At 44.3% G+C, this 24,774-nt stretch overlaps 1 protein-coding gene across 1 annotated transcript in view; it reads right to left on the minus strand.

The window, feature by feature from the left end:
• Positions 1–23,120, minus strand: part of ppfia3 (PTPRF interacting protein alpha 3) — a 29,336-nt gene extending 6,216 nt beyond the window's left edge. The window contains exons 1-25 of the mRNA XM_053443225.1: positions 23,059–23,120; positions 22,770–22,953; positions 15,849–15,950; positions 15,450–15,689; positions 15,289–15,360; positions 13,290–13,418; positions 13,073–13,165; positions 12,436–12,488; positions 12,230–12,323; positions 11,880–12,014; positions 10,511–10,594; positions 10,113–10,244; positions 9,569–9,631; positions 9,398–9,477; positions 8,510–8,678; positions 7,906–8,099; positions 6,498–6,735; positions 3,816–3,949; positions 3,087–3,241; positions 2,842–2,941; positions 2,645–2,726; positions 2,354–2,554; positions 1,070–1,135; positions 570–593; positions 229–404 (exon numbers count right to left, since the gene is read on the minus strand). Of these exons, the coding sequence (XP_053299200.1) occupies positions 229–404; positions 570–593; positions 1,070–1,135; positions 2,354–2,554; positions 2,645–2,726; positions 2,842–2,941; positions 3,087–3,241; positions 3,816–3,949; positions 6,498–6,735; positions 7,906–8,099; positions 8,510–8,678; positions 9,398–9,477; positions 9,569–9,631; positions 10,113–10,244; positions 10,511–10,594; positions 11,880–12,014; positions 12,230–12,323; positions 12,436–12,488; positions 13,073–13,165; positions 13,290–13,418; positions 15,289–15,360; positions 15,450–15,689; positions 15,849–15,950; positions 22,770–22,953; positions 23,059–23,120 (3,062 nt within the window). The remainder of the gene's footprint in view (positions 1–228; positions 405–569; positions 594–1,069; positions 1,136–2,353; positions 2,555–2,644; positions 2,727–2,841; positions 2,942–3,086; positions 3,242–3,815; positions 3,950–6,497; positions 6,736–7,905; positions 8,100–8,509; positions 8,679–9,397; positions 9,478–9,568; positions 9,632–10,112; positions 10,245–10,510; positions 10,595–11,879; positions 12,015–12,229; positions 12,324–12,435; positions 12,489–13,072; positions 13,166–13,289; positions 13,419–15,288; positions 15,361–15,449; positions 15,690–15,848; positions 15,951–22,769; positions 22,954–23,058) is intronic.
• Between the last annotated feature and the right edge of the window lie 1,654 nt (positions 23,121–24,774).

A 24,774-nucleotide genomic window follows, 5' to 3' on the forward strand; every position in this document is an offset into this window, starting at 1 on the left:
TAGGTGAGTGGGTTAACTGAGGTCTTGTTTCCACTCTCACCTGTACTCAGAAAGCATTAACACAATCCTGAGGCCGCTGAGCCCTTAACTCCTTTTAAAAGAGGACTTAAAGAGGGCCTGGAGACACACACCTGAGCAGTGAGAGGGTCCTGTGTCACAACAACAGGAACTCTCAAAGAAAGACAATAGCAAAGAGGTACGAATTATGGCTGTGAGCGAGAGCTCTACCTGTGAAAGCTGTCCACCATTTTGAGCTGTCCTCTCAGTTCCTTCTTGGTCAGGTGGTCCAACATGCGTGCATCCACCAGGGACTCCATGAAATAGCTGCGATACTGTGGCAGGCCCAGGCTGGGAAGCCAGTCGTTGCCCACCCACTCGTGATTCATATCACCATAGGCCAGTATCTGGAGGGGGACAACCACAGATGATCAACGCTGACTCACGCTTGGCTTGATATCTGATGGCGGCTGCACTTCAGCGGCTCATGACTCACAAGAGATAAAATTAGTGACAAATGTGAAGCATGTTGGGTTAATTCTGACTTTTCAGAAGTTGCGGTTGGTCCTTACCTGATCCCAGCTGAACTCTTTCAGCTCCTGCAGCGGCGAGAGAAGAGAGGAGGCAGACAGAGAAAGAGACGGATCCAGAGAGAGTGATGTGGAGGTTGTGAGGGAAAGAGGAGTGGGGGTCAGGAGCAAGGTGGAATGGATGTGGGAGAAGCAGAGGAGGGGGGAGCAGCAGCAGCAGCAGCAGGAAAGAGGACAAAAGGGAGGAATAGTGTGTTAGTGAACGGGTCATTAGTTGGAAGCAGTTCACACTGAAACAGCAACAAGAGGGAGAGAAGAAGATGCTCAACACTATGGCCTGGGCCCACAAAGAGAAAGATACATACAGAGACAGAGAGAGAAACAAAAAAGTGTAGCGTGTGAGAGGAAAAGGGAGGGGAGAGACTAGTCAACATGATGCAGACCAGACGACACATTTCAAATCATTTAAAACTGAGAAAAATAATCCTGAAAATTTTAGAAGAGGTTCTGCCGGACAGAGACAGGAGAGCCAGGGCACTAACCGGAGGTTTGGTGGCAGCGTTCAGAGACTCCATCTCGGCGTGGGTCATCCACACATTACTGGTCGACTGTGGTCATGTGAACAGGAGGAAAGTGAAAGCTTAAGATTAAAAAGCATCAAATATTGCATCGACAATCGTCAATGTAAAAACAAGCCCCATCCCAAGGTGTTAGCAGACTGCTTTCTCACAGGAGGTCCCACTGGTCTGCGTGAGCTAGAGGGAAAACTCTGCTGAGCAAAATTGTATGACTGGTCATTTTTTAAACATTTTATCTCATTAATGCTGTAAATACATAAGCGAGGAGTTGGAAAAGTGCCAAGCCAAATAAAAATCTGGTTTTCGAGCCAAACTGTAAAATCAACTAAGTCTGTCAGGGGAAGACTTTTAGTTATTCCTGACTCCACATCTTAGGAAAGGTAGATATAAAAAGGCTGCATCACCAGTTTATGGGTATGAGCAACATTTTTACTACGATTTTAAACATCTGGTTTATCTTTGCCACCGAGTGAAAAAGTTTGAGATAATTTCGTTTTTGTTAAGAGCCATTGAGAGAAAAGTAGGCAAAAACTAAATCATGTCTGTGCAGTTTCCTACCTTTCTCCGGTGTAAAATGCTTTAGTATTTTTTTTTTCTGACTTCATTTAATGTTCGATATGGTTCATGTTCTCTTGCATGTGATTAACTCAAAAGCTTGTTTTTATTCACTTCTCCATATTTGATCCATCCATCCATCCTCTATACCGCTCATCCTCTGAGGGTCCCAGAGGAGCTGGAGCTGATCCCAGCTGACACTTCACCCTAGACAGGCTGTGAGGTGACAGTGGTAACCACCACAACACCATGCCGCCCCCTCCTGTACTCCTCTTAACACAATCTGCTTTTTACTTTTACGTCATCCATTGTACTTTCAATGAAAATATTTTTGTTTCCTCTCACCGACTTCCACAGGAAATGGCCAAACCGGGATCATTCACATTTCCGCTGATCTCAAATCTACAAACATCTGGTTCAACGTGTTCTTCACACAGCTAATGCTTGATTTCTGCATTTGAGTATTCTATTAAAAATACATATGCTCAGCCAAGAGAATTTTTCAAAAATCGACAAAAGAAGGTGTTAAAAGTCTTAATATGCTCCAATTACACACCTCTTTAAATTTAATCCTACAGGAAAGTTGTCTAGACTGGGATTTTCTGTGGCTTAAGAACATATGTGCAGCTGTAACGCCTCTTTCTTCTCTTAAAAATGAAAGAATGTGTCAAATGTGCAGTCACAGAGTCTCACAGAGCGAGTGCTGGCCGGCGCTGACGGGCTGGTGAGGGACACCATCTCCTGGATGGCCAGCCTCAGTTTGAGGCGGTGAAGCGGGTTACTGATGCCGATCTCCCTCTGGATCTCTGTGTCGGACAAGTTGGCCATGATGGCCCCGCTCTTAACATTGGAGCGGCAGGCTGCGACGTACCAGGCTGGCATCCCCACCCACAGCTGGTAGGAGGCAGACATGAGACGTTACACGTTATATGAATACAAATGATGTTTTATAATTAATTTATCCCATCCCAAAGATTTTTTTACCTCCAACCAAGATACAACAGTTGGCCCATCCCAAGATGCAAAGGGCAGTCCTTGGCGACATGCTTCTTCTAGTAGCTCATGCCTGTTAGGAAGGGAAGAATCTTAAGTTGTATTTAGTTCTCCTCTAGCAATACACAAAGTTTTAAATGATAATAAAGTTGAAAAAGAAGAACCTTCCCCTCTTTTCTGACACTCACTTCTTCTTGCTGCGGCGGTCTTTATCTGCCGGACCCAGAGTGCCCGTCTTGTTGATCCCCATCGGGTCTCCAGAGGCCATTTCTTCAGAGGGTGTAGATGCTGGTCGCAGGAAGGTCAAAGGTCACAATCGGAATAAACGACAATTCAGATATGAGCACCTCAAATATGTTTAAATGAAAATGCTACCAAAAGTAGATAAATCATATGCAGTCAGTGTTATCAGCCTTATCCTCCATCTGTTTACCAAGAGAAGAAGATCCATCCCGCCCGGGCTGGCCCATCCTCCCCTTCTCCTTCTTTCCAAAAAGGCGACCGATTGAAGACTTGATGCTTTTCTTCTTACTGGACTTGTGGAGAGAATCTTGGCTGCTGTTGGAGCTGCTACCATCTGCCGAGAGACTGGAGGAGACGAAGGAAATCACTGAGGGGAAACAGCTAAATAGGCAATAAAAGCATTACATTTGATATATTGCTATAACTTTGGGATTAGGTTGTATTAACTATATTTAAGTTTTATTATGGTTAATACACAGTTTATTCCTTCTTTATAGATCAGTTGTAAGCCATTAATAAGAACATCAATTTGTGTACCAGAGTGTGTCATATCCCAACTTTTAATTCATTAACAATATTTCTCCAGTAATCTCTGTAAGCCAAATCTTTATAAACTGCTCATTAACCTTTACAATTCCAGACTTACAGGCTGTGGCCATTTATTGGATTATAGAGGTATGAAAGTAAATATATAGAAAATATGTAAAAAGAGCTTTAGAGTAAATTTTGAATCTTGATGGAAGAGCTATTTTTATGACTTTTTATATTTAGAAGTTTCCTTTCTGTTCTTTGAATAAAGGTCTTGCACCCCAAACTGTAGACTATATAGTGTGAGCAAATATCTATTAATTACAGTTTATAAATGGTGCATTATGTGAAAACGATAATAACATACATTGTCTAAGTGTGTGTGCCTTACCTGCGAAAGTCCCGGGGGTCGTCGAGCATCGCGCCTGGGTGGGTGAGAGCCATCCTGTCCAATCGGAGCGCACGAGGAGTCGGAGGAGGTGTAGAGTCAAGAAGTGCGAGGGACCGATCGTCGTCTTTGTTGTTCTAGAACGTTATGTTGAAAGAAATCTATTAAAAACCACCAAATATTTAACATTTATGAAACTTTACACTCAGGACACTTGAATCAAAAACTGGACTGTTTGTTATTATGCTTCATTAGTTTTCCAGACAAACTAAGGTTACAAACATTTGACTGCACCAACTAATAAGTACTTAACTCGCGGTTATGCTCTCTCATCATCGTAACACATAATATGGACAATTCAATATTTTACGAATAATCCCTCTAATCAATAACTGACAAACCAGCATTGAAAAAGTTCGAGCCTGTGCTTAATTTATGTGACAGTAAATGTAAATAGCTTCTTTAACCACACAGATGCCAATTAATATTTGACCTTTCTCCACTTGAAAATTTTACAAAAAACAACATCCATAATCTTGACTAGACCAGCAAATCGGGAGCGAGTTCAGGAAAGTTAAGCTAGTCCCACTTCCAGTCCAAGTTAAGTTAACTGATGTATGTAACCTCCTTGGTGACTCACAGGTAAACCATTGTTGGACCCCTATCAAGGGTTATCCAGAAACCAGTACAAAAACTAGACTTAGTTGACTGAGAGAAAATGAACTGAAAAAGACTTGGTAAACCACCAAAGAATCACTGGTACCAGCATCTCATGTGTAAATCTGACTGTTTTCTATGATACTAAACTCAAGATCATTGAGTTTTCGACTGCTTGTTAGACAATGACCATAATATATGCTTTATCATGGACTGTATAAAGATGGACAGAGCATCTCTACTTTCCCTCACTACAAAAAAAATTTGCCAAAGTATCCCGGATACAAATGCTGCCATCTTGCACATTTCGAGTCTGCACATTTGTGATCTAGGGCTGGAGCTGCGGTTTCGAGATCTCGCTGATACTTGTGCTCAGCCAATCATGCGTCAGTTTCAGCTGTCAATTCTAATGTTTGACCAGCTTTTTACAGCATGTAATAATAAGTCAAACGTATCAGAAAAACAAGCACAGGAACATACATCAGTGTTAAAAAAATTAAAAAAGATTTTTGGTTTAGTCCATCTCCCATTTGCTAACACAAAGGAGGCATCATTTATGACCTATAATTCAGCCTGCCACAAGGGTGCGATTGATACACTTTGGCTTCACTTTCGGGGAGCTGTCATGTCGTCCATCTTTATATACAGTCTCTAGCAGGGGTGTCAATCTCATTTTAGTTATGGGGCCACATACTGCCCACTTTGATCTCAAGTGAGCCAGACCAGTAAAATCATAGCATAATGGATTCGTACCCCCATTTTTTTTTTTACTGCCGCCGCCATGCCCCTACGCCCTGGATGACGTTGCGTCGCTCAGGGTGGAGGGGCGTGGCGGCGGCGGATACCAACATGAAACCAACATTACGGGGGGGTACGACCCGTCTTGAAACACGGCCCTGGGAGTCTGTAGCACACATTGAGAGTGAAAGGTGAGGGCCGGTGCGTGCCGGCTGAGGTGGGATTCCAGCCCACCGGGGCTCCGTGCACACCACTGCGTACCCCCTGAAACACTTTGCGTACCCCATACCCCAGTTTGTTTTTTGAACACTGTGTCTTGTTTGTCACTGACCGGCGGCCTCACGGGAACGGGCTCTGATCTCACTGAGCGAATGTCTGGACACACACACACACACATTTGCCGCTCCTGGTATTTCATGCTGGCCTGATACGATGATGATTTAAGAAATTAACGTGAACGTGAGTTCACTGTTCGTGAAAAATATTTGCGACATGCACAACACTGTACAGGCGCCGCTGCAGAGCCGCGGGTGGCCGACCCCTGGCTACGGGGAAAGAACGATTTGTTTACTGTTCCACCGTTAAAGAGATGCAGACGTCAAAACATTAGTTCCGCCTCACATTTCCCCCTTCCGGTCGCGCTCCACCTGTTATGCCTCTGAGCCCCACCAGTTTGATAATCACTGGCATAGAGTGAGATGGCAGTTAGACTTTTTTTTATTTCAAATTTCCTTTTTTTCTGAATGCCTTGCATCCGGCGGGCCGAGCTGGACCCCCTGGCAGGCCGTATGTTTGACACCCCTGGTCTATAGGCTTCAGGGAATAAAGACGACTCAATCTTCCTAAGACTTCAGCTTTTTGATTTCAACAGAAGTGGAAGCCGGCGAGGTTTCTGACCAATTGTGTGTTTGTTGTTGTTTTTTGCTTCCATCCTCCTTCGTAGCTTTAACACTTCATATCGACACTATTGCTTTCACAGTCTTTAAACCACAGGCAGACGTTTTTTTTTTGAGTATTGCACAATCTTTTGTAATTCATCCGCCCACTTCTGATATACGGTAACCAGTGTGTCTGGTACCAACCAACATTCCAAGCTACTTTGATCAATCTTGGCCAATCTAACCTCCTGTTGAAGAATAACTGAACTTCTCTGACCCTGTCTCAATGATTTACTTATATTTTATTCACATGACTCACTGTCTAGAGAAGCTGTTTGCATAAACAGGATAAAAAAAGAATCATGGGAATACAGCTAGGAACAGAAGTTAATTTCTGTATTCTTGCCGGTACCTGTCGATCTGTCTCCCGGGCGGGGGAGTGCGGCAGGCGAGGGGTGGAGTGTCCAGAGCTGGGGGGAGAGGGGGAGGCCAGGGTGGAGGATGTAATGGACGAGGGGATGAAACCCCGTCCTGTGCTGTCTCTGCCCAGGGAGGTCGGAGGCATGGGGGGACTGTCCAACGCCACGCTGACCCGACTCTCAATCTCCTCAGCCCGCAACTCTGTGTTCTCCTTCTCCTCCTGAATGAGTCTGGTTTTGAATGTGGAGAGAGAAGAGGAAGAGGAGGGAGAGGAGTGAAACATTTGTCCTCAATATGATGACGATGACACACTCTACTTTGATGTATAAACAAATAAATGAATCCCAAATATTCACATAAAGAATATTTCCCTCTGATTTGGGTTAGCGAACCCTAACCCCAAACCCTATTATCCTGGAGCATTTTTTTTATAGTTTTTCTGTTATTTACCTTGAGTTCTTAAATGTTTATCTTGTCAGGACTAACTTTTATATCATTATTAACAGATTAGGATAGACTTTAAGGAATTTTCTGGTGCTTGTACATTTAGCTAGCTTAGCATAGCATAAAGGTATAGCTTTAGCTTTGGTTGATTGGCTCATTAAATTATTTCACATTCTGCTCAGTCATCTGCTTAATGTAGGATTTTAACAAAGAAAAATAGTAACACTTGTACTTGTACTGTTTCAATTTCGTGCAACTGTATACTTCTACTTCAGTGCATTTCAAAGAGAAACCTATAAACTGTTTATTCTGTTGAATTAATTTAACAAACAAACATGTAGGTGCTGGTTAATTTTGCGTCATAAGCTCATTAAAATGAAATGTTAGATGGGAAACCTTTCCATTGGATGGTGAAATTCAAACAGCTGTGCGAGACCCATGGATGTCAAACGATACAATAAAACAAAGTTAATAGAATTAATTTTAAATGAATAATATCACAACCTCTCAGATCTATCATGTGACCCTTTTGGAGGGAGCCGACTACAGGTTGGGAGCCCCTGAAGTAAAACCACCAAAAGAGGAATAGAACTAAGCAAACGTCTTGAGTACAGTATAAACAAAATAATGATATATGAGATATATGATAATAAGCCTCAGGGATACTACATTCTGCAGAAAAAGTACTTTTACTTTACTTAAGTAGGATTTTTAATGCAGGGCATTTTTTAATAAGGAAGTTCTTTTCGTAAAGTAATGGAACAGATTACACCATCTACCACTGCAGCTGTTCTTCAAATGTGTCAGAGAGGTGTTGAAATGTTTATTTTCAAGGCTGCAGTTTGTGATAGTGTGGAATCCGACCTTTTTATGTGGAAAGACATTTCTGCCATCCTCACTTCCCTGAACCCCTGCCCCCTTCCTCCCAGCTGTTCAGCGCTGCTGCCCTTCCTCACTTGATCTCCTTATTGATGGCCTCCAGCTGTTCCTGCAGCATGATGGCCAGGGTCTGCACGTCCGTCTGTCCACTAGGGGACAGCAGCTCGGAGCCAAAGCGATGATCCCCGTCGTCCTCATCGTCGGAGCAGCCCACGTCCACGCCTGGATCATACCCAGTCCCAAGAAGAGCACCACTCTCCCAATCGGGGTACTGCACCTGGAGAGCAAGAGGAAAGAACTCATTACTCGCTCATATAAACGGATCACATTTACAAATTCTAATCATTCGCCCTTTTTCCAACACCAAGAAAGTTTTAGCAAACTAGCCAGCAAAGTTTACAACCTTCAAACCAGCCTGCTAATTGGCAAATATTTGCATGATCATAAAGGTCTCTTGACGATCAGAGGTGAAAGTAGGTTTCAATTAAAACAATGTTATGTGTTTGTTTTCTTCAATAAAATAGCCATGGAAGATCAGGATAAATATAATGTTGTCAACATCAAAGTGACAGATATAGTGACAGGAGGTAATCTATAAATTTGACTCCAGCTACTTTTAGATTTTTCTTCTTAGACCTGATTACTTCTTCAGGTAGATTGTAGGGATTATAAGATTCTCACCTTGGTCGAGTCCTCTCGGGCAGAGCTCCAACGGGCACGGTGACTTCGCCTGACCACGCCCCCGGCGGAGGCTCGACAGAAGGAATCCAGGTGAGTGGTGGAACCCATTGGGAGGGACCCGCCTCCATGAGAGTACCGCAGCTCCAGAGCGCTACCTGGCAGTGAGCGACTGGAGAGATAGAGGGAAAGATAATGTGATACAAGATGTTTTAAAAAAAAAAGATTATCCCTGCAAGAAGAATAAGATTGTGGTGGAAAATAAGAGAAAGACTGTGGAACACAAGAAAACACAGCAGAGCGATATATATAAATGAGAAATGTCCTAAATCAATTCCAAAGATACTACATCACCTATTAATCAATAAAAGTGCATGAATAAAACTACAACTTATAAAACAACTATATTATTTGGTCTTTTGTCTCTTTATTAGGCTGTTTTGAGACCTGAACTCCTTTCATGTATGAAGAACGCAGCAGGAGAGTGTCCAGGTCAGACATATTCACAACAACAGTAAAATGACGTGCAATGGAAGATCTGTGAACCACAGACAATGAGCACTAACCAATCAGGCTTCCCCAAACTGCAACATTAAGGTCATACAATAAGTGCATCATTTTTTAAATAAACAGTTCCGCAAAAGGCAGTACAAGAAGTTGTCGTGACGTGCAGGAGGGACTGTGGGAATTAGAAGTGTTGTTTTATGGGTGTGTGCAACCAAGAGATGAAAAGTGATTTTTGGCCTTTGTAATTGATGAAAGTGTTTAACACCTCCAGCGTGGGGTAATTTATCTACATGTCTGACAAGATGAAAGCCACAACGCTGGCACCACCTTTACATTCAGCATAATTGTTCAAGTTGCACTTTGTTTTGTCTAAACTGCTCTTACCTGGAATAAGAGCCCCCAGGCCGGGCTCTTAGCTGATCTAACTCCACCTGAAGCCTTTCCAGCTCCGCAATCAGTTGGTCCTGGGAGTCGAAACCAGACAAGAGTTGTTAGGGAATAAAAGAACATGTGTTCAACAGCTTCAACTGCGAATGAAACCCTGAGTCGAATCACCTTGTTTGCTATGAGATCATCCTGGAGCTTCTTCAAGTTAGACAGTTCCTCGGACAGAGCATTCTGGGGGGGAAAGAATGAGAAGCTTTATTTCTGTAGAATAAAAACGCTATATTCCTAAAATTAGACATGACAGCAATATTTAAAAACCTGTTTTTTGTGAGGAGTCAGTGTTAACATTTACTTATTTATTTTGCTGCAAAAGAAAATGCGTTTTTTGTGATATTGATTTCTCAGAAGAGGCTGACTAGAGAATCTAGGTATATGCCCTAAATGGTGTTTCTAAAAATGTTATTATTTATTTTACTGATGATTTACAAGTTTTGTTTGTATAAATGAAATAAAATCTCTCAACTTTCTGACCTTTTAAAGTAAAGGAATTCTAAAGGATCTAACTCGTTTCTGCTTGGAAGTTGTAAAGATTATTTGGAATTGACTGAACTGGTCACTTCCTGTCCTCCAGGAAGTGACCTCATTCCGTTGCGGTCTAACCAGCTGCAGGATCGAGATGTTACAAATGCCGGCGGTGGCGGGAGCTGGTCACCTTTTCTTCCAGTGCGGCCATCCTCTCCTTCAGATGGAGTTGCAGCCTCTCATTGGACTCAGACAGCAGCTTGTCCACCGTGTCGGAGAGGCGCTTGTTGTGTTCGTCGTTCATTCTCTCCCTCTGCCTCGCCTGAGGGGGCGAGAGCGAGAAGGGTGAGAAAGAAAGGAGAAAAAAAGAAGTGACTGAGAGAAGGAAAGGTGGGAGGAGAGTTTACAGCAAGTATGCTGCATGACTGAGAGCAGGAGAAAAAGATTTCTATCTAAATGTGCACGGTCAAACAGAGGGCTTGGAAAATTAGCGCGCCTTTGTGCCGCGTAACGTCTGACAAAAGGAGCTGCCTGACAGAGGGGGAGGACGAGAACAGAAAGAGAGATAGAAAAGCGAGCGTGACTCACTCTCTGCAGCTCCTGGTTCTTCTCCTCCAGTTGCGCCTCCATCTGTCGCAGTCGCTCCTCAAAGTTGCCATGACGCTCCTCCGCCTGAATGATTGGAGAGGAAGGGAGCGGGGTTAGAGCCGGAGCCACGTTGCGGGACTGACACAAATCAACACAAAGGAAACAGCTTGTTGACCGATTCGACCAATAAGTTACATGTCTGTGCAGATCACAGCAAACGGGAAAGTTCGGTTGCCTGCGTCTTACACAGCATCAATCTCATCCTGCCACGGCAACCGTCCTGCCCGAACATGTAGGATGTACAGTAAGTGTAGCCCTTCAGGAGGTTTGGCTAGTGGCCTTGGCATGAGTGGAAACCAATGCTTACAGGAATGCAAGAGGTTCACATATCAACAATTAAATCAGTCAGTCAGTCGTGAAGCGTTTGAGCCGCGTGCAGTTCTCGACGCGCTGATTGCCCAAGGATCAAACAGCCGTGCTGATATCTGCCCTGTCAACGCAGACCGTTTCTGTAGAATTACTGGAACCACAATGGGAATATTCGGTGTTCATCTGTCACTCGTCATCTATTCTTTCATTTCAGTCATGAATAAAAGAAAACAGAACGCACTCACCCACGCAGGAACACTACGCCTGCGCCAGATATCATGCCTACACATGCATACACACATTAACGTAGTCTGAATGAGAGCATATGAGCTCACGCACGGATTAGAGCAGAGGCGCTGCACACGCCGCAGCTGTCTTAGGAAAATAAACGAGTGTGTACTTATATAGTACTTGTGCAGTGCTCTTTCTAAACCTGTCTGTTTGGAATTTTTTGGTATGTAGCAATGCTGGTCGCAGCTTTCTATCTGAAACTGTAAAAGTGACCTGAAGTGAAATAGCTGCGACAAGTAAAGGTCGACTGCAGGACTCAGTCCACAGAACCCTGAAGCTCCAACACCACTGCTGCTCACCTGGTCATTCAGGGTTCAGTGAAGCTGGAGTCAGTATGCCGAACCCCGAACCGGAGAATCATTTATTGTTGTCACTATTGTAACTGACTTATCTTACATGGATGAGCACCAGGCATCGCTGCTATAGACTGCTGGTTGCACGTTTATTCAAAGTTTAATAATATTGAACATTTAATCGCGTGTCCAAATTCTACACTCTACTTCCTTGGGGCATTAACAATAGATATGGCAAGTAGGAATTGAGATATGTGAGCCACATCCTGACTGACAGATTTCTGGAATTAGTCAATTGATTATGGTTAAAATGAAGGTTTACTCAAGGCTAGAAATATAATTATTACAGGGGATCGCACAGCAAAGACACGTAAAATCAACATCATAAGAGTGCAGGAGGTAGAACCAACACACACCTTGTTGAGTGCTGCCACTCTCTGGGCGAGCTGGGCCTCGATCTCCGGCAGCGTCTCGGCCCTCTGCAGAGTTTGTTGTAGCTTCTGTTTGGCATCGTCTAGACGCTCCTGGAGCTGCCGGTTCTTCTCTTCGCTCTGCAAGAAGACAGGATAAGAGGGAGTGGAGGTAATACTCGGAGCACAATGGAGGATTGCCTCGGGGCAACAGACATGATCAAAGCCACCGGAGGAGAAGAACATTCGTTGATGGCATGCTCTTGTGTGCCAACGTGAAACGTGGCCAAGATGCCAATCAGCATCAATCAGCAGAGACATGGGACACCCACAGGGATGAGTGAGACGTTTCTCACCTGTCTGTGGAGAGACTCTTTGCTGGCCAACTCGTTCTCCAGTTTATCTTTTATGTCGTGGAGAGACGTTGCCTCCCTCTGGGCACTCAGGTACCTGCACACCAGAAGGAAACGGCAGAAAGACAGAGCAGTGAGCGGAGAGCGTGCTTTGGAAACAGGGCTTATCCCTGAGAGTTCATCGACATGTGGAAAAGTAAACCACAAACCTGCGTTCTAATGTGGTGATTCTCTCCTCCATGTCTTCCCGTTGACAAAGTGCCTGAGGGATGTAAACAAAAAGAAAACTATCTGACACAGAAATAGAAAGGGAAGAAGTCCAAACAGAGAGAGTAGGAGAGGGCAAAGGTCAAGTTTACATTAATCTGAAGGAATGCACTGGGCCTGACCAGCTGTCAACTGAAGGATGATAGTGTGTGGTTATTTGTTGTTGTTGACAGATTTCAGAGGCAGCAACATGTCTGACAGAGGCAGAGGTTTGGAAAATAAAAGAGCAGCGATTGGGGGGAAGCAGGTGAGCACAAAGGGGAAAAGGTTTGCTGAGCGAACTGACAAACTCTCGTCCCAAAATGCTTCCAATCAGCTCCCAGCACATGGACTGACTAACAGAGCGGCGTCCATGTGAAAATGCCTGCAGCTCTACCGATGGCACCGTCACCATGGCTACAGGATAGAGGCTCTTGTAGCAGCTGCTGCTGCAAAGTAGGCAAACGGCGCTGTTGCCATAGCAAACTGTCACACGTCTCTGTGAGTATGAGCAGAATAGACTCAGTGCATCCACGACAGACACACGACAGACACGTGTAGTGGCGGTTTGTGGTCTGTCGACAGCGCCGGGCGTCTCACCTCCTTCACGTCCCTCTGTAGCTTCTGGTTGGCCTCCTCCGATCGGGCCAGCTCCCTCCTGGCCGAAGTCAGCTGCTCCTCGATCTCGCCGACCTGCAGGGAGGTGAGAGTGTGACCACACATCTTTTTCCCATCCGTTATCGACTCGGGGTGGGGACATTTTGTTTGTTTCGGTGGAAGCATATAAGACTATAAGCTCTGTCTCTGAATCAGGTACCTGTCTGCACATGAGGGCCAGTCGCTCTTTCAGCTGTCCCAGCTCTGACCTCTGCCGCTCGATCTCGCTCTCTCTCTTACTGTCAACTTCGCCCTCATCCAAGATACAGGAAGGTCCGTTGGGAAGCCGCTGAAGGAGGAGAAAAGATTTACTTAAGTGGCTGTAATACATATATTCCTATTCCCTTGAATTCTGTCAGACCTTTTTTTTTGTAATACTTTAAAGATTGACAAACCTCCAACATGTATGTTACACATTTCTCATCAATGTAGTACATATTGTTATTTTATTGATGTCTTCTGTTACACAATGCACTCTGGGGTTTCTACAGGTTGGGGGTCTGTAACCCTCACTCTAGTTGAGGGTTACAGACAGAGCATGCAGCCCTTTGTTAAGCTCTATGTGACAAATTGTGAATATGGGCTCTCCATATCAAATTTGATTGATTTATTGATAATATATACAGGATAAAGTTGTGTATCAGGATGAACGACTCCACCTGGCTCAGATTCCAGCTCTTCTTTGACTGGGCTTTGTTTTGGAAGAAAAACTCCCATGACACGTTCTAAACAACCAAACACCACCTGTGTTTTCCCCTAAATACCTCACAGTGGTTCACGAGAAACTTTAAAGATGACGTTCTCAGCTCATAAACAATGAAAAACCTGCACAGGTCCCGACAGGTGTTGCCGTTTTTGAGTGTTAACAAAGCAAACACACTCATTTCAGGCGTTCACATCAAATGGTGAATCACTGAAAATGAACTTAATGGAGAGGAGATGAACTTGTCAGCAGCCGATAAAGAGAAAAATAAAATCCAGGTCAAATGGGTATAAAGTCCAACAAACCTGAATTGCTCTGAAGGATGCATAGATGGAGATATTCATCACATTTAAAACAGCCTGTGCAAAATCTTCTTCACTGAGTCCACTGGTGCTGATCAGCAGGAGCATGCTCAGAGCTGCCACTGGTGGCTGGAGGCACTATTGCAGCAAAACCAATGCAGAAGTATTGCAATAACCTTTGACCTCCAGAGCGAGGTTTGAACCATGCAGCATTTTGGATATTATAGGGAAATCACACACCCTCAATGAAAGCACGCTATGTTGGATAATACCCATAATCCCCGTCATCATGAACCAGAAGAGCTGCTACTGTCCCCGATACACCAAACTCAAAATCCTTCATATTTTGAAAGTTTCCTGGCTGAATATTAGAGATAAATGCAGTTTTTTTAATGACTTTTGAACTGATCTACAGTTCGGCATTTCTCTTTAACATTCTGGACCTTAATCTGACAATTTAAGCCGATACTATCAGTCAGTTCCACACTTGTCACAGAAGATCATACCCACTCACCGAAGGAAGAACAGACATTCAGGATGAGGAGTGGCAAAGAAAGAGGAAACATTCTCCCTATTCTAACCATCAAGCTCAGTTTAATTAAGCTTCTGGTTGTTTGGTGTTGATTTAACAGAATGACAGCACCAACAAGATGAGTCTTAACGACTGAGATCCCCTGACCCTTCCTCTATAGCCACCGTGGGGTTCACATTTATGATTTTGTGTTATACATCTAGACTCAGCTTCCGGATAAATTTCTATGAAATCTGTACACAGAGTGCAATGACTTCAACACCAGGTTAACGTTTTAATTCGTCCAAAACTTTTAGTAAGGATCAAATAAGATGATAAACACACTGTGAAAGTTGAACATTATAACTGTGAAGGTATTTTTGAGCATCTAAATACATTACATCTGCTATTTGTTTACCATTCGGAGAACAGAGCCAGTCTCATCCACGCTCCGTTCTCTCCATTGGAATACCCGAGGCCAGATTATTGATAAAGGGCAAACTAGAGGTAAATTATATATATAATAATATCTATGTTTAGGGACTTTCATATCTGATTCAATGAGCCACACAGAGAGGCTCCAACTATTAGGGACATAACGTTGGGACATCTTTTGACTTGGTATGAAAATTGTTCATGTTACTCTGGTCATTACCTCTTTGCCATTTTCCAGTCCTTGCTGCCGTCGCTTGATTTGGTCCTTTAAGGACACAACCTAAGACAACACAGAGGGGGGGATTATCAGGAGAGTCTCTGTCAGAGATTCATAGAAACCTGTTGCAAAGCATACGCTCGGAAACTCACCTCTTGAGAGGAGGACTGCAGCTCCTCTTCCAGGGACGCCACTCGCTCCAAGGCCACCCGTAGTCTTTCCCGCACCTTCTCATCCAGAGCCTTGTGGTGCTCAAACAGAGACTTTAGGGCTTTTAGGACCTCCACCTCGCTCGACACCCCTGCCGGGGACTGCGCCTGCCGCTTCACCACGGTCATCCTCAGGCTGCGCTCGTGACGGGACACCAGGCACTCCAGATGTTCCAGCAGCAGCTGCATACAACATGTGGTTCACATACAATAAAAGCTCCCCAAGGTGCAGCTCTTGTGATCATAAAATGTTGATGATGGGATAGATAAATACCTGAAATTTAATTAATAGCCAAATAAACACAGGACCATAATGTTAAACAGACGTGTCAGTGCACTGACCCGTGTGTTGTTGCGCTCTGCCTTCAGCTCGGAGATCTCCTCCTCTCTCTCCAGCAGCTGCTCCCGGCAGAGGTTCAGCTCTTTAGTCAGCACTGCAAACTCCTGCAGGGTCACAAGAGGGCGCTGTTATGGACTCAATGCGGCAGTTGCTGTACAAGGACATGAACAGTTTGATCATGCTTATCCCACACACTCAAAGACAACGTTTTTCTATGGAAGCAATATGCTTTTCCAAAGTTCCTTAAACGTCACTTTCTCCATTGATGTTTCAGAAAATCCCTATAAAACAGTTTGAAGTCATGAGCCTACGTGATGATTGTTAACATAAAACATTTTATTCAGAGCACATAACATTAGAAAACAGTCAAGATTGTTCTGAGTAAATGTTATTTAACGCTGAAGCACGTGATTGTAGCCTACACGATTTTTTCTGGGCTGTGGTAAACATTTCCATGGTTCTAGTGAGCTCCACCAATCATGTCGCTAACCACCTCAGGAAAGTAGGTTGCGTAGTCATCCTCGTGGACTATATGGTGTTTTTTGGGCAAGAGCTTGTGTGCAGTGTGAACGCGGCTCTGGGTCATTTCGGCTAAAAACATGGTGTAAAGGACGTTGTATGTCTGGGTTTTGGACACTTCAAGGACACCACAGGAGCAGTATAAAGGAATTTGTAGTTTTTTTTCTGTTGTTTTTTTTACGTTTAAAGACGTGGTCGCAATGCTGTTCACCCCTGAGACTCCAAAAGTGTTTTGTGGACTCCAACACTTCACCCACCCCTCTATCGGCATAATGGTGAGTAGATAATGAGAGAATTTATATTTTCTGTGAACCATCCCTCTAAGTTTGTAAAAATCTCAGTTTTCGCTGCTTAAAATTACGTTTGCGTGCAAACAAGGAGCACAAAGACAGAGGGGTCCTTTTGTTTTGCTAAATATCTGCATCAGTGAGGACAGGGCCTCAGCTTCCATTTGGGAACTCTTCGAGACATTTGAACTGTCACAGTAGGAACGGCTGTTAACGATAATCGACTGCTCTAGTCTAATTGATTTCATTGTTAACACCTGTACTTCTCCTCCTCGCAGCGTCTGCTGAGAAAAGAGCCTGTTGTTACCGAGAGTCGTCGGAAGAGATTAGCTAGCTGCTTTTTACAGGTGGAGGAAGTAGTAACAAGCTAGCAGGGGAGAGAACATCAGTAAAACGTAGTCGCTTCCTCTAGAAGGTTAAATGTTGTTAAAAGCAGCTGCTCTAGAAGGAAGCTGTGGTTTTACCCAGAGACATCGGCTGTGTCCAAAATGACTCACTATTAGCTATGGTCAACTATGTATTGAGTTTGCCATTTTGGAGTGATGTCGGAATGTTTATCGACATTTTTTTTTTAGAGGAACTCATCACAGCGGAAACTGAAGCGCAAGATGGCAGCATTCATATAATATCTGGGTGGAGGGAGGAAGTGGAGACGCGTCGTCCATCTTTGTTTACAGTCATTGTGCCAGACATTTCCTATTTCCTCTGTTGCTTCCTTCATGTATTTCTCCCTGTACGATTGATAAATGTCAACTTGGAGGCGATGAGACCAACAAAGGATGCCGCAATCAATGAAAAGCAAACATAATGGCGACTGGCCTTTATGGTACAGACACCACAAAACATAACAAGTGGGAAAACCTTCAGAAAACCATAAAAGAGAAGAAGAATTAACTGTTAACTTTGTTGTCTCGTTTCTCGTTAAGGGAATTTGTAACAAGCCTGGGAGGGGAGGTATCAAACAGGGAAATACAAATATAACAAAATCGAATGGCTTCATTTCATTGAAAAAAAAATTGTTTGTTGTGTTGCTTCTTCCGTTTTTTCCTCCCTGTTTGACTGATGATTGACGACTCGGAGGACTGGACATTTCTGAGCATAAGTTTACCTCTTCTGACTTTGCCAACAGAATAAAAAAACCTGCATCACTACAAAAAAACACGTAGGGCAATTAACTACAGGGAACAATTTTAGAAATATTGACATCATTAGCAAACTCCCACATTCAACACTGGCAAACTTTCATTGCCTCACTTTAAACACATGCATATGTGCCTCACTGTGGCTGCAGGAGGAAACGAGAGGCCGACAGCCAGTACAGTGTATTCTCTAACATATCTACCACAGCCCTCACGGATCGTGGCCACAGGGACTCTTAAACCGGACCTTGATATAAAATCTAACAGCCAGGTTTACTGCATGTGTTGCACCTGAAATTGGTTTAATTGTGCAATAACCACGACTGGCTGTGGGTTCAGCCGTCATTAAAACAAACGCCTGGAGGTTAAAACAAGTACCAGAGTAAATGGGAACTGGGCCAGCGCAGTGTAATGTCTAATATTACCAACCGACAACCGTCCAGCGCAATAGTGATTTTAGGTAATTTCCTACAATTATGTATAATTGTACAGTTTAGCTACACGACAGTTATGATTAAAATCTGTTGCCTTTAATGCAAATAAATGGTATCTATGGCAACAAAACAACAAAGAGAGGATGAGAGAGAATATCATGTCCTACCTTCCTGTCTGTCTGTCTGTCTGTCCTTCCTGTCTGTCTGTCTGTCTGTCTGTCTGTCTGTCTGTCTGTCTGTCTGTCCTGTCTGTCTGTCTGTCTGTCTGTCTGTCTGTCTGTCTGTCTGTCTGTCTGTCCTTCCTGTCTGTCTGTCTGTCTGTCTGTCTATCCATCTATCTATCTATGTATCTAGCGTGACACACACACCCCACACAGAACACACTCTCGTCCTCACACACGTGTGCGCTGAATCATGTGCTTTTTTTTAAATAAACGCTTATGCAAACGAGCCACTAAAGGGCAGTGATGCGTGTGCGACGCTGCTGTTATTTCAGCGTTTATGTTAACAGTGATCAGTTTACCCCCACATGGCAGCACACGGGCAAATGACCTCACGCTATTTCTCAAACGCCAAATTGAGTCTACACCAAGCTCCTGGGCTGATGTGCTGGGCGGGCTGCCTTACGCGAGGATGGGAGGAAGGAGTGGAAGCAGGAAGCGTATTTGAAAAGATAGAATGGGAAGGGGTGAGGGAGGAAGTTGCTGTGTGCAGATGGCTTGTTACGGGCCCAGTGGATTTATAATTCTGGGATTACTTTGTATAAAGGATGGTGTGAGATGGATGAACGATTTTTATAGATTCCTCTCTTGCTTTTCGATCACCGTCATTTTGGTCAATTGCAAATCGTTCAGCTTGCCTTTTCGACATTCACCTCTCACGCTTGTCATGCTCCATCCTGTCGCTCTCCCCGATCATCCACTTCCATCTCCCCTGTCATGATGCACACCAACTAAAAAACAGTCTCTAGAAGCCACTCATTAGTGTGCAGCAATATGCAAATGAGCTTGATTTGTTAGTCCCTGTGTGGTTCATACGACCAGGATTTTTTCTCTCCCTCTCTCTCTCTCTCTCTGTGCCATGCTGTCGCTCTCTCCATCCCTCTCTCCCTCTATTTTCTCCTGTCTTGGCAACAGCTACACACACAGACAAACTCAGTGAACTCATCTACTGTAGAATGGATCAGAGCGCTCCATGTGCTCCTCTATCCGCGTATGTTTCTGCAGATGTGCGCGCCATATTGATCTCCCCTCGCTGAGGTAGTACGGCCCTTTAATGTCCAGTCACTCTGCGTTAGAACGTGCAGCGGCACTACATCTGCTATTTCATTCTGATGTCTCAGGCGTGGCAACAGAGAAAAATAGGTATTAATGAAGAGGGGAGGCGTCGCCGCGGCCTGAGGTGTCCGACGATGACTCCCACCGGAAAATATAGAGACGAATCCCTTGTATGTTGAAGTGGAATTGCAAAATGATTCGCTCTCGGGCGCTGAGATGTGGCATAATATTTGCCTCTGTGCAAGAAGGTGGGATTTTTTTATGGCATCTACAGGTTTAGGGTTCCTCTCGTGTGTTGCATATTGTAATCTTTAAAAAGTCCAGCAGGTCGTTTGATAAGGCTCTTTAATAATTTGCTTGAAAAAATCTGTCTGGTGCAATATAAATGATTTTTTAACATATAGTCCTAAACATGTATTTATCAGATATATTAGTACATAGTAATGTTACTTTACAATATTTTTATTTTTTATTTAAGCACATGTTTTGCTTGTGTTTTCCCCAAAACACTTAGTAACATAATTTGCTGCCACCTGGATACGAAATACATTCACAAACGGAGAAGCAACGGTATTTTTCTTTGTTGTTACATATATATTTTATATAATAGTAATTTGGGCAGCGACTAATGATTAGTGTTGTACTAAATTAATCCGCCTTTACTTTCTCAATGAACCGATAAATCTAGTTTCTAGTAACCTTAATCAGGGGGAACAGCTGTGAAGTACTGATACTCGAGCACTTTAGTTTGTAGTTACTTCAATCAGGAAGTACAGCTTTGAAATACTGATAAAACAAGTATTTCTTAAATTTCTAGTAACTTCAATCAGGAGGTATAGCTTTAAAATTCTGATACTGAAGTAATTCTGTAGTCAGGAGGTACGGCTCAGAAATACCGATACTGACGTATTTATAAGTATTAATAAGGCTCTAACCAAAGTGGACGTGGACACAATGGTGCAATAAAGGAATCAGACTGAGCGCCACCTTGACCAACAACAACATTAAACCCTGCTTACAGGTTCACACATCAATAATTCAACACTGTGACAGGAACCATTTTCACTATGGGCGCACTTTTGATATGAGAGCAAATTCCAGTCATTGGGCTTGTTTACTTTCTCTGAAGACAGACGGTGAATTTGGATTCGCCAGAGTCGATCATCGTGGAATTCGTGTTTTGGCTCACGTGGCTGGAAGGTGTGATAGAAATTTTACTATTAGGGCAATGATTGATATGAGGAACTACTTTGATGTTTCCAAAGATAACAAATGTTGCCTGAGAAGTCAGGGTTGCACTCAAACTGATGTTATATGACTTCCTCACTGACAGGGTCACCAAACAAAGACTTAACAGAACGGGGGATTTGTGGTTGTAAACATTGGGAAAGGGACCTTGAAAACAGATCCTACATTCCAAGGGTCTGGGAAAGAGTAGGTGACAGGATATTGGTCACCTATCGCTTAACATGAGAGAGGTTGATCGATAACATTTGTTTCCTCTATAGGAGGGGCTTGGAGATGTATAAAGTGCTGCTTTTCTTGTATGTCATTGCTCATTGTATGAAATCTATTCCATGGTCTTGTACATTGATGCCCATCTGCAGATGTAGAATAAAACTTCCAGAAAGACATTGTAATGACTTTTGCTTGACTATTGAGAAATTCACCATGACAAAGGCGAGCAGGCGGAGCTCTTATATTCAACTAGAAGCTTGTGTTATTGTGACTGTTCATTTACAGACGTGGGGCCTCAGTTCTGCCTTGTTTTGTACACATGTTTACTCTTTAATTTGTTGTTGTCTGATTGATAATTACTGAGCCTGACTGAGGCTCACCACACAATGAACATATTTCTACATAACTTCCTAGAAGGATGCGAGATGGGCCAAGAAACATTTTCACCAATTTCCCGGGAAATCCTTTTTGGATCTTGATCAAAAAAATTATTGAAGGAACCGATATCTATGAGTTTGTGTAATTCGATGCAGCTCTATGTAATTTAAGGGGACTGTTGGGCTTTGGCGGAGGGTAGGCGCTCTACTGAATGACATTCTTGTTTGTTTGTTGTTTGTTGTTTGTTTGGAGAAGGATAGAGCCTCTTTACATTGTAGTGCAGCTAAAGGGGCCGATCCAGCTCCACAGCTTTGTTTTTTCAGGGAATATTTCATTGATTATGTAAAATCCTCCAAATTTAGTGGGCTGATATTTATTTGGTGCAGATTCAAATATGGTTTAACTTTAAAATATCAAGGCTCAATTAAACATCTTTGTTGTAAGCGATGTTTTAGTCGCATCTTAGCTGAAATGTTTTACTCCCTAATAATCAATTTTGCTCCTTAAAAGAGACACGGCAACCTAACAATACATCTGTGTGTCAATCAAAAAATCTTCATCTTAGTGAAGTCAACAAACAGAAACCGAATGAATCTGTTCTAGATCTCAACCTCTTCTGCTCGAGTGAAATAATAAGAACACACTTGGTGTGTTCTACGGGACGCGATTGCATAAGGAGTTAATGACCCAAATATGTTCTGTCCAAAATTCATCCAAAATCATCTCCTGGATTTTTTCATTATCAAAAATTATTCATAATAAACACTCAGGAGATAATTATGTAAATATTGTTCTTCAGGTCCCATAATGCCTTTCATCTTGTTACAGAGCCTTTAGTATGCCGTGACTGGATACATCTAATGTGACATCAGCTGTGTCTCAGTTCAGGGGCTTCATCCTTAGGAGGAGGAGGTCCACAGATACACTGCTCCCTTCATGGTCAGGGTAGACCGCAAAGGGCGAATCGAAATGTGTCGGATTGTGATAATCCCGCCCTTATGATTGTTACCTAGCATCAAATCTGAAGTCGGACATGACAAGAAGGTTTTAATGCCCCTTGTTTTTTTTAAATAACAGGGGTACCGTTAGCTGATTGGTTGAGTTGAAGCATGACACTGGTCTAGTTGCTCCACCTGTAGGATCCTTTGTTTCTCTGGGATGAGTGGAGGTATTTGAAGGAGCCATCGAAAGAGATGTGATTCAATCAGTCTTCAAATGCAACCTCTGAAGGATGCACACCCTGAATTGAGACACAGCTATTTTCTGCTCTCAGTGTCTGACTCGTGATTTTGAGATGAAATATTCCTTTAGTTCAACGTGCAGATCAAACCCTAACATATGGGTTGAGTGTTTTCTCCTCTCGTCACCTGACCCTAAGTGTCAGCAGCTCCCTCCCTCTGACTGTAGCTCTGACCCCCTCGGCGTTCGTACCTGCGGCAGGGCGATGGTCAGCTGCCTCTGGAGCGACTCTTTCTCGTGGCCCAGGTCTCGCAGACGTAGGTGGGCCGTCCCCAGGCAGTCCTGCGTCTCCCTCAGGCTCTCCAGCAGCCTCTCCCTTTCCGTCAGCATGTTCACCATCAGCGACTCCAGGTTGCCCGTGCTTCCACCTTCGTCGGTGCCGCCCCCTCCTCCTCCACTGCCACTTCCTCCGCTGCGGGGCTCCCGGCTGCCGTAGCCACCTAGGCCTCCTATTCCTCCTCCACTGCCGGCCGGGGGCGATGAGCCGGTTCCTCCCCCGCCGCGCCCATCCTCAGAGATGGTGGGCATCACCTCGCACATCATCTTGAGGCCTTGATGTGAGAGGCGTTTTCTGAGAAGACGACGACTAGGACAGTCGAACCCAGTGTCTGGTGGAGGACTGGCCGGCTCTCCTCATGAAATACTCAACAGTCACTGTTTTTAATTAAGGATCTTTCAGCTGAGGCTGATTGGCTGAGGTTGGCGGCGAGAAGCGGGTGCTGAGAGATGATGGGATAGAAAAATGAGAGGAGGAATATGGAAGGGAAGTGATTTCGGGGAAACTGGGTTTGGTGACAGGGGCTGAGGGTTCAGTGGGGGGGTGCAGGGGAAAGAGGGAGAAGTGCAGGTTGGGTGGTCAACCTTTGACCCCTGGGCTTCACTGAGACGAGAAGAGAAGAAGAACCTGGAGGAGAAGAAGAAAGAAGTGTGTGTGTTTATTTAAGGCAAACGTGATGATGAGAGCAGCTGAGAGGAGGAGGAGGAGGATGAAAGGATGAAGGCCGCACATTTCCAAGAAAACAGAGAAACCTGTGTTTCCCACCGGGTTGTGATCATCGCTCATGTGGATCCAAAGTGACACACACACCCACACACAAGCACACAAGCACACACACACACACACACACACACACACACACACACACACAGACAGGAGTGTTTCTTCTCTCACCGCCTGACATCGCGATACTAAACGTCTGGACTAATTCATCCATCAGCGCGAGTCTCCGCTTTTTTATTTTATGTGCACGAGCGTCCACGGCCATAATGGTAATAATGATGAATGCGCGTGATGTACGGAAATGAGTCGTGAATTGCAACAGCCCTACGGAACGTAACGCTACGCAAACCGAGAGCAATTATCCAGGCCTGGAGGAAGAGAGAGAGAGAGAGAGAAAGAGAGAGAGGAGGCTGTCGAAAAGGGAGAAGAAGAGAAGGAAATAGATGAGGAAGAGGAATAAGAGAAGGGTGTCATCCTGAATTGTAATTATGGGCTGGATCCAGGAGGAAGCAGCCTGAGCGTCTTTTTCTACGGTTCCGGAAACCATCAGTAAAAAAAAACGTCCCAGTGAATGTGGAGGCTGATGGTCCTCAGACAGGAAATGAATCAGGAAATAAATTACCTGAATACAGAAAAAAAACTGTATGTGAGGCTGCACACACGCACACGCGCGCGCACACACACGCACGGCTCTCACATCATGGTGGGAGGTGCCAATCATCCTGTAAATGATGAAGGCCTAATTAACACGCCCGATCGTCGCGTGCGCCACACTCCGATGACATGATTTTGTGACCTGATGGAGATGAACGTCATGTCATCGGTTCTTCTCAGTGTGTTTTTATTCAGGGCGATCGCGTCTATTACCTATCAACAACCCCCCCACCCCCCCTCCCATAAAAACAGCTGGAACTGGGGAGGATGCTGTGTGCGCGCCGAGCATCAACCGGGAGCACCCCCCCCACCATCACCACCATCACCACCACCCTTCCCCCGGTGCGTCCTTACCGGTTCCATGGTCGACGGAGAGCGGAGACGAAGGCGCATCCCTGAGGCCGGTTCACTCCATCAGAGCATCCCGAGGAGTCGGAGGCTGCAGGTTCGATCCCCCGTCACAGCCCGGTCAGCAGCCTCAGCCTCAGCCCCGTCCCCTCCCCGTCTCTGCTCAGGGAGCGACGGCTCGGCAGATGCGTCAAG

The sequence above is a fragment of the Pleuronectes platessa genome, chromosome 16 (assembly GCF_947347685.1).
Source record: "Pleuronectes platessa chromosome 16, fPlePla1.1, whole genome shotgun sequence".
NCBI lineage: Eukaryota > Metazoa > Chordata > Actinopteri > Pleuronectiformes > Pleuronectidae > Pleuronectes > Pleuronectes platessa.